This window comes from Echinococcus granulosus (assembly GCF_000524195.1).
Source record: "Echinococcus granulosus chromosome Unknown EG_S00016, whole genome shotgun sequence".
In the NCBI taxonomy this organism is placed as follows: Eukaryota; Metazoa; Platyhelminthes; class Cestoda; order Cyclophyllidea; family Taeniidae; genus Echinococcus; species Echinococcus granulosus.
Genome location: NW_020170396.1, coordinates 400,334 through 410,628, shown reverse-complemented (window position 1 = coordinate 410,628; position 10,295 = coordinate 400,334). Strand labels below are relative to the sequence as shown.

Sequence of the window (10,295 nt, the reverse complement as noted above, 5' to 3'; positions counted from 1 at the left end):
CGTTGAATGGTAGTCATGTCAAAGCATTTTTGTAGCATTTCAAGGATCAAAAGAAAGTAAAAATACAATCATTTTAGCTCTACTTACACCGCTAAGCGTTTAGGGAAGCACTGCTCATAATATGGAAGGACAATGTGCATTTTTGCAGACAAGCTACTGAAAGAGGCAGCGCCGACACAGGAATCCTCGACCATGCTTACATTGAAAGCAACCCGGTGGGAAAAAATCAACCACGTAAAGTTGCTTGTAAAGGGTTTTACTTATTTCACTTTTACACAGTATTCGATTGGCTGATTACCACAGAAGTTATGGATGCATGCAGAAAGTAAAAGCGGTCATTTCAACTATCGCGACCGTTTCGCAAACGACAACCCCCATCTGCTGGAGCTTAATTGCAAACGCAGTAAACACGCAATAGAATGATTGGAAATGACAAAAAATTAGGCATGGTACTGGAGAAAATGTAACCAGCGATGTCTGAGGAAGAAAGTGCAATTGGCAGGGAGTTGTCACTAGGCCGATCGAGAGGGACCACGCAGCCTACAGAAAGCGACCATGTCACCGGCTTGTCGCAAAGTCTCTAACGCCTGATGTAGCCTGACTTTTCGAATTACTGCAAAAGTTTAAGAGTGCTTCTGTAATGCTTCAGCTGTTTGTTTGACCCTCAGTTTTGGCGAGGAACCACTTTGGAGCTCCACCATTGTAACTTGCCAGGCGGCCTGGCCTCCAAGCCGCGACGGTAGCCTCCAGCCACTGTACACGTGTACAATACACATTCACCTTCCGGAGAGTGCTAGGGTACTACACTTCCAGCATCCATTTTACACATATCTTTGTGTATTCTAATCGTATAGAAAACTTTACTAGGGCATGGAGTCAATTTTAAAATCAAAAACAGTAATTTTTACAATAAAATGTTTTGATTCACGAGTTAAATGGTTCTACTGACAAAAAAGCGTCATTTTTTGAGAACACGTTTTGATGCAATCAGAATCCCTAAATAGGAGTTGCTGATAGAGTTTGGACATAAAGCCTCATTAAATAGTTGCAATAAATAAAGAATTTACATTTTACTTTGACATTTCCCAGACCAACTTCGAATCCCTAAATTTGTAGATACTTTTCCTCACTTTACGCATCTGGGAGTTTAATCTTTTGGCAGTGCAATTTACAGGCACCGGCGTCCATTCTTCGCAATACGTAACCTGGGTTGGAAACCAGCCATAGAACACGTCAATGGCTTCAACATAAAATTACGATCTTCCTTAACCACGCTCTTTGCAACGCGCTTTCGCTATAACTTTCCAATATTTCAAGCGTTTTGAAGGCGTCCCTCAAACTCCCATCTGTTAACAGCAACTCCCATAGAACTAGGGGTAAGTTACAGATTCCATCTCCAAGTCGGGCCCGTCTTGTGAAGGTGTGGCTAATGGAGTAAAAAAAAAACTCCGTTTTAGCAGTTTGTGTTTAACATGTTTGATAACGAACCACATGAAATAGAAGTAATAAATGCTGCGGCAGAAAGTGGCGAATACGTCTTAGGCAACAAATCTACACATGATAGTTTAAAACCAATCGGTGAGCTAGATAGAGCCCGAAGCTAATGGTGAGTAGATAAAAGGACGAATGAGTGGACGAACAGCAGCCAGGATATGTGAATAATACTGGGATTAACGTGTCCGAGGAGGGTGGATAAATTTGGCATTGAGTAGTGGGTAGGTGATTGGATGAATGGACAGATGAGTAGATTTGGGCTGATTCGTTCTACCATGTAACCGAGCCAGCTACCAAAAACATTCCCCTCGTTTAGATTGTATTCTATTCCACTCTTTGCCACTTTAGGCATGAACGAGACGATGGTAAATGGGCTACACCGTGCATTAGAGCCTGGGGGCACTAATTCCAATTATCTCGCCCACCTTGAGCAACAGCGGCCTCTCGAAGGAGTTTCTGATGGGCGCGGGAACAGCAATGGAGAGCGTCGAGAAGATCGTCCTCGTCGAGGTAGCCGACAATGTCACCGAGCCGGAACAGGCGGAGGAATTCGCGCATTTCTATGGTGAAGGGACGAAGTAAGGTCGTGTAGCCCCCTCGAAAGGTGCGTGTGCTGTGAGATTCAGTGCTACCACCGTTCAGTCCTGCTTCACCATGCACTTTCTCGTGGGCCATCTGAGATACAGAGAAACACTCCAATCAGGCAGGAAAAAGCACATATTCCCCTTAGATACCAATGTAGAGAGTAGCAGCTCAGCTACCGCGTTGGTGGCACAGCAGTTTGTTCATGCCACTTTCCCCAACAGTCCTCAAGACCTGCACGCTGACAATGAGCCTATTTCAAGCGGTTTGCCGCATTATATCCTCAAGGATGGCATAAACATCGCGTAAATAATAGTGATATTCAAATCCAGTCCAAAAGATTAGCAATCCCCATTCTGCTGGTCGAACGCTAACCTTACAAGCGAAAAAATGAAAGCATCTGCCAAATCTGCTGAGAACCGCAAACGACATTTTGAACCTCTCTTTAGCCTCTCGATAACTACTCCATTATCCAATTCTGCATGTTATTCAACAATGGTGTAGGACCAGAATTACAATATCATGATCATGACATAAGGGCAAGGGAACTCCCTATATTGCCTTGAGACAATATTCACCAAGGAAAAGTGATGAACAGGGAAAACGGGCTTACAGAAGAAAGTAGTCTAGCACTATTTTCCAAATGAATATCTCCGGGATGTGTTTTATTCAGGCACCACAAGCACTGCCATCATAAAGCTATCGGGCAATTATAATTTCGTGGAAGAATAAAAGGGACCTCCAGGAATAAGAGTTAAAACAGAAATGGAAGTATGTAATAGAAGCGTATTTTTTAGGTACCTATTTGAGTACGTGGGCTTCTTTGACCTTCAATGCCATCAAAAAATCAGACGTCCTATGACGTCTTCAGGGATAAAGACGACAAATTTCCTCTATTTAATGCACAACCAGTCATCTGGTTCAGTACAGGAGATCCAGTCCAATTATTACAAGTGGTCTAGAGCTTTAAAGTGGGATAGACAGTGCTAAATATAACTAGTATGATGCTGAGATAAGGCCAATACATCCGTTAATTGCTCCTTCTTCACTTGGTACACCTTACTTCACCTGATGGTAAACTTGCCCTCTCACAGAAAATCCGATTCCGTTGGTCTACAATTCACGAATTTATAAACTAACCTTTATGTAATGGAAATAACGGTTGAATACTCTTCCTCAATTGTCCCCCAAAAACTCCCAGTAAAAAATTATCTTCTGAAGCTTCCAATTCCATAAATCTGCCCTGAATTACTTAATGAGGCGGTAAACAACGGTTCAATGACAAAGGCAGCGGAGCCACTCACCCCTCTCGAAGTCGTGATTCATACAGCAATGAAATCGGCTCCTTCGGGGGTGAGGAATGTGGGAGAACATCGAACCGACCTGAAATTGGTTTCAATCACTCAAAAATTTACCTTAGATTGGCATTCGCACGATTTAATTGGAACCAAAAGTTTAGTGCATAATAGGGAAGAAGTGCTCAAAAAATTTGTGCAAGCAATACTCTAGCCCAACTTCCGGTGCACAATTAAAAGTTGATTTGATGTTAGGATAAAAGAGTAGTTCCACTTACTTCCTGCTACGCACTTTGGAATAAAGTCAAACACGATGATCTGGAAGAGCAAAACAAGTTCGCCGCACAACTATCGCATGTAAGTTTACCGAAATAAAAGGTCAAACAATGGTCAACCTCGACAACACAGAAAGATCAAATTTGCAAACTTCCCTAATTAAGAATGAGTGGTCGCGGTAAGGACCCGTGCAAATGCTAATAGCTGTACAAGAAGTGGATGAAAAAATCCCATTTCGCATTTTCACCACATAGGCAAACAGTTCAAAACCTCACCGTCCTGCAAAGCGTCGGACGAGATGGGGATGGGGCTAGCAAACGTACCCTTGGTGCATTAGTCGGACATTTCCCATTTCGATGCAAACTGAACTACGTGGGATATTTAAGCTGAGCACAACGTAGTGAAAGGTGGTGAAATGTAAATTATTTATGCTGAAGGTAAAACTTTTTCAGCCCCTTAACTATGTGAGATTTAAAACAATTAAATGCGTCAGGATAAGGGATCTGTATTTACTGTCTAGTCATGACAGCTAATGCAGTCAAATACGGTGCACTACAAAGTGCCTCAACTGGTTCACAGATTTCCGTCGACACACCACTTTCCAAGGGCGTTGTGAGAGGTTACTATCATTCTGAGACCTACCCATCAAAGATTCCCAAAGTCTAATCAATGATTCGTAAACTGTGAAAAAAGGCGCTTTTAATACGCATCACAAACCCCCTCCTCCACCAATTTACTAATAACCTTGTAACCGGAGAGCGTTTAACACCAAACTGAACCCCTAATTTTGCAGCTGTAGAAGGATGCTGCTGAAAATGAGGTACCACACGGTATGTGCGTTGTAAGAGGACCGCTTTCCGCGTCGGGCCAGCATACATGACGATGTGAGGCAGACTGCCCTAGGAGGATTCAATCTTTATACAACAAAGTTTCCCGGGTAGTAATCGAGTGCCAGAATAAGAGCCTACTTCGAGCAGAGAGGGGAAAAGCAAAATGCTTTTTCAACTGCTTAAAATTAGCTCTAGTCCTTTATTAATGCAAAAGCTCCGGTTTAGTCTTAATTGCGCCAGCATCTCGCAGATACTGTAGGCATGCAACCTGCTTCTCATCGGGATATTAAATATAACCATTCTTTGAATATGTAATGCGACATTTTGTGTTTAATGACTTGATCTTATGCTAAGATAATGCACATCAAGTCGCCTTGCAGTGAGAATGGTATACAACCTATGTTTGCGACAAACGATGATGTTTTTATTGCCATACACACGAAGGAGCTAATGTAAACACATTAGCTGTGGACTAGGTGAGGTTTTGGGTTGAAGGCAAGAAAGATACTGGTGGTGGAGGCCTATTCAATTGTGCAACATTTGCAAACTACCTTCTGAAAGGTTTCAAACCGGGCATAACATATTACGAGTTGTTTTAATTTTACAAGTCCAAATTGGTAAAATGAAAACCTGGAGATAAAATTAACCAAGGGAGGCACGCCTGATCGTATAGCTCTGAGTTCCTCTTTCATCACGCTTATTTGTTGAAAAGACATTTCTGGCTAGGTAACGATTGAGGTAATCAATGCAAACGATTAAATGGCCCGCTTCAGTCTCCGGTTATCCAACCCCTCCGATGGTGATATTACGCTTTGCCCTTCCCTATCTTCGTAATAAAAGTACTTCCAGCCTCGTATCTCGTGACACCTTCAACGATAACTCGAGTAGCCCACATTCTCAGTTTTAGCATTCCTGCCACTACTGGTCGAAAGTGTAAAAAGTAAGGCTTGACTTGTCTTTCAAACAAATTGAATACCTGATCAAGGGCTGAATTTATGTAGGGTAATTGAAAAACAGGACCCTTTCAACATCAACCTGGTGGTTAGTTTATTGAGCTAGACTCCTGCACTCGGTTGAAATTTGAATGGATAATAGGCACTTGCGGTGACCACTGGCTAGCTACTTAAGCAGAATACGCCCCTTGTTTTCGGTTCTAAGAATTAGATCTTCCGAAAGGCAATTCTGGCTATTTTGAATACCTTCATCAGGACATTTGAGCTGGTGCAAGAGTGACGTGATGTGAAAATGAAGATTTGAAGGCAAGTATGTTTTGGCAAATAGGTCTACTCACTAATCAAACAAACTTTCAAACAGTTCAGAGCAAAATTCAATGCTCGGTTTTATCTTGCCTGCCTTTCCCCTGTTTTAAGGAAAGAGAAAATTCATTACATAGAGAGGAATTTCTCAATAGTCCCAAATTATTTAGTGTTTCCGTGGCGGTTTTTGTTTTGTTGGCGTCGCTTAGTACCACCTTCCTCCTCCCAACTAAAGTTGTAATGCTTGAAATACGGGACATCTACACAACGAAGTACGGGACTCAGACGTGAACACTAAATATTCCAGTTCAATGCGAATGAGGTTCATATTCCCGCCTCAACCACTCATCTAAAAAGTCTGCTTCTAGCCCTCCACTAGTAATGTGCCCAACCAACAAGATGAATTGAGAAGAACTAGGCTGACCAGAAAGGCGAGTTGCATCATGGCATCTGCACAGACGCCGGCACGGACGCAGAGACGTCGCGTCAGCGTCCGATCGCCCATCTCAGCTAGACAGTCCACCTGCAGAGAGTCGCGAAGCGCGTCGTAGGCGTCGCGTTGCGGCAGCAACACTTTTTCGTAGAAGGCCTCATCCAGATGCCATTCCAAGCGACGCACCATCGCCCCGGGCAGCCTACACACAGACGGAAAGGTGGGATTTAGGGTCACTTTAATTTTATCACTTAATGACAGGTGAAGGTCAAAGTCAGCATGACTATAATCAAAGGTGACAAAGTGTTGTCGTTTTGAATTAATTTAGGCGAAATTGGATTATTTGGGCAACCTTTTGCACAACATCTTTCACCCAGGTATGACTGCTCATTCTTAACTACTTCAAGGAGATTCTTCTTTCAAACTGCACTTTCTCACCTTCTCTGCCGATTCAACTGAAGTCCATATTGCACATTATTCTTTTTGTAATTCCGTGTGAAGGACGATGCTATGGAGCGGTATTTGATATTTAGTGAGAACGAAGATCACGTCCTAGCCCATTCCCATTCCTGAACCAGCTCTTGTTTCATATGGAAATGTATTTTACGAGTAGGTATAAGTACAATCTGGAGAAAGTATTTTGTCCAAAACAATAATTCATTGAGAAGCATGTGGTGGAGACTAGAAAAACCCTTTAAAGATCACCCGTTCCACTTAAACTGATACGAGTCGCACTTCTAAAGACAAAGAATTCGATGAAAACCTTAAACTTATGAAAAATGGCCTCTGCTAATTTGATCAAAAAAGGTGCACCCTCCATTGTGAATGCGAGTGCAGATTCATAGCCCGGCACTGATACGTTGATCTCGAGCCCACTAGTGATGAATTAATACAAGTGATAGAACTACATTTGGTTGGCACCTACGACAAGGGGAAAATCGGTGAGAGTTACTAAACCAATCGCACCTCATGCATTCACAATAATCTTCAATGACAATGACTGTCAATCTGTTACCGCTCTCCTCCATTCCGCAAATTCGCAGCTTTTAGATTCCTCGACGCCGGATCGACTGGTGATGAGAAGCGGCTTTTGTACTTTGGCCTCAAGTGAACCAACATATCATCGATCAGCGATGGCACGCATCGCTGCACCACCAAGACTTTGCTTTGTGTAAACATATGTGGTAGACTGCGGACGCAATTTTTCACTTCCTGAAGCCCGAACAATTACAGATGAGATTTACCTCTCAACTCAACGAAAATTAAAGGTGTACGACAACAATTTCCTGAGAAACAGTCAACCCTCAGGATGTTGCATGCTGAAAAAGTCAAAATCATCGCATCGAAACGGTGCCCTCTTTGTCTGATGAAACAGGCTTCAAAAGGCATTAGTTTGCACGGAACATGGATGCCCAAACATGGCCATTTGTGGGTCGAGGAGCCAAGATGTCACATATCAGACTCCTGGTCACGCTTGCGTCTGACCCCGATCTCAGTTTGTTCGACCCCGGTGACGGCCAAAGACACCGCACAAGTGCGCTTCGGACATCCATCCGGCCCTTGAGCACGTTCCAACAGTTTATTAGTGCTGGTGCAAAATAAGCGTGGAGTTAGTCCTAATTTTCCACACCGCATAGCTGTCGAGTATTTGTAGATGTTTCCTGTCATTGCAATTAAGGAATTAGGAAGAAGCAAAAATTCGGTGAAATTTCCCCACACGAATGTTCCAATGGTCAGGAACGATCTAGGATGTCAGTCTATATCTTAAAAATTCTTATATTTAGTCCCTAGAATTCATAGGCCACCAGATGCTTCGTGGGTGCTTTGATATACATGTTCCGTGAAACAAATCCGCCTCTAATCCTTCAAGTGTTTACAACTGGAGAGCCCAGAAAACTAATTCAGGTGATGGTACTAACAATGAAGGAGATGGGTAGGACTGATGAACGATAACGAAGACAAAAAAGAGGGCAGGAGATGACAAAGAAAGAATCTATCCAAAAACAGAAAATCGGAAACGAATCAGATGGAGGATGGTGGGAAACAATCAAGTAATTTATACAATTTTGAAGTGGGGGAAAAGTAACAGGCAAAAGGCATCAAATACGGTTTGTGTGCGTTCAAAAGAGAGGATATGACAGGATGCAACTAGATTCATTTGCAAATCTACTTGATTCGATTGAAGAGTAAATGGAAACCCCCATTGATCACAAGGTCAAGTTTCGTAAGTCTACCCCAGTAGAAACAAAAAAGACACTGAAAAACCATAATTTCATTAAATTAAATGAGTTTACAGAGAGTTTAAGATGTAGACCAGCATAAACTATTCGCAATTCAATGATCAATTATTACAGGATTGTCGATTGGTCTGATGTAAGGTTTGTAACGGACGAATGGTCGTCGTGTTGGTAAAACGCTTGTAAGGAAAAAGAATAAAGCTGTTTTTCGAGAAAAATTTTCATAAAATATGACTCGAGCATCATTTTAGAAAGATGAGAACCCATGATTCACAAAACACAAGTCCAAACAGAAGCCTATGCGAGGCACGCTAAAGCTCAAGTGTGACTCTTGATGTTGCAGTTTCACCTTCAAGAAAGAATGCCACCATGGCAGTACAACATTCGTCTGTAGGTACTGAGTCGCTCCCATTACCACTCGCACCAGTGGTCGGCTCACATGTCAGGCGTGAGCACCAACACTAGGGAGTACTCACATGTAACGTTTGATGGGCGGTGAACCAGGTGTCTTGGCGGCGAAAATCATGACGTGAAACCTGAATCCACGGACACATACTCCAGTCTGCAGAAGACTGTAAGCACAGTACGATACGCCATAGTAAAGGGGATCAGGTGCTCAACCGTATGATACATAAAATACAGTACCATCGGTAACAATTGTCCTCGTGGTGGTCCTGTCCTTTACCCCCACAGTCCTGATCATCATTCTTGTGAGCATTCAGCGATTAGAATGTCTGATGCTGGATAATCTACGCAAAAATTGTCGCAAATTCCCAAAAGAGACAAAAAAGTCGGTGTCCACTGGGTGGCGAAATAGCCCTTCGCTTTTAACCTGCCCAGTAGACTGTCCTTGAAGGGCTAGCCGACAAAGTCGTTTTTCATACATTGGCCAAACCCAACTCAAAATATACCATTCCCTCTCCCCCCCCTTGAAATGTAACTTTGGAACTAAAAGTCCTGATTTGCCCTAAACACGGTCCCACAATATCTTAAGATGTGAAGAAAACCTGGAAAGAAAAGAATAATTGGTAAACCCTGGTTCACATACCTGTGAGGAGAATCGAGGAGCCAGGGATCAGCGGAGGGGCGGGTCTCAGAGTCCCTGAAAATGCTCTCCGCGAAGCGAAGAGCGGTGGAGGCGTCAGTCCAACCGCAATCGAAGTTGAGTGCTGCCGTACCACTCCGATCGACCAGAAGGCTGAAGGACTTGTCGAACCACCGTGAGCCACCCGGACCAGCCAGAGTTGTGGATACCTAGGTAGTGGTGTAAAAAACCAAGCCTTGCTGCTGTCTCAGTATACCAGCAAATGCCAGTTAGTGCTGCTAATTTTTTCCAAAATAAAAATTCTAAAGTATTTTTTTCCTCCTTTTGAAGGCTAGTAGATCAATGGCATTTTAAGCCGTAGTAATAGCAGTCAATTAGCCAAAGCAGCTAAATTCCTCATTTGCTTATGATACATTCAGCTCATTAAACAAAAACAACCTTTAGTTGGTTTTGTGGTACATGCTTGGTAACAAATGCGTTAACGAAGCTTGCGTTAAGTGTTCGAGCCTTCTTTGGGGGAAATGCATGTACAATAACCTTATTGTTGTAGTACAATAGGGGCTGGGAGGAGTGATGATGTTGAGTTATAACTAGGTAGGATGAAATGCTAGCTATAATGCTTCACAACAGGAGTGGCTAGGGTTATTCCCGTCATTTAACCCAAATGACCAATCTACTTCCTCTAAAATGAATTTCGTTCCGATCTCTAGACTCGCCATTCCCCAAATTGAAGCTGTATCACAAGCCTGACAGCTGGCTTTTTCCTACTCGAAAAGGGTACTCAAACACCACGAATGCTTGTAACTGCCCAGTACCTGAATAAATTCTCAGAGTTTAGGCTCTGCGA

General features: G+C 42.9%; 1 protein-coding gene across 1 annotated transcript in view; it reads right to left on the bottom strand. All coding sequences in view use genetic code 11, as the record gives it.

The window, feature by feature from the left end:
* Positions 1-1,370: 1,370 nt before the first annotated feature.
* EGR_03181 (Carnitine O-palmitoyltransferase 2) overlaps positions 1,371-10,295 on the bottom strand; it is a gene marked incomplete at both ends in the record, with an annotated part of 12,348 nt that continues 3,423 nt past the window's right edge. Inside the window, 6 exons of the mRNA XM_024492430.1 lie at positions 1,371-1,426; positions 1,920-2,169; positions 6,158-6,368; positions 7,620-7,754; positions 8,880-8,939; positions 9,452-9,657. Of these exons, the coding sequence (XP_024353104.1) occupies positions 1,371-1,426; positions 1,920-2,169; positions 6,158-6,368; positions 7,620-7,754; positions 8,880-8,939; positions 9,452-9,657 (918 nt within the window). The remainder of the gene's footprint in view (positions 1,427-1,919; positions 2,170-6,157; positions 6,369-7,619; positions 7,755-8,879; positions 8,940-9,451; positions 9,658-10,295) is intronic.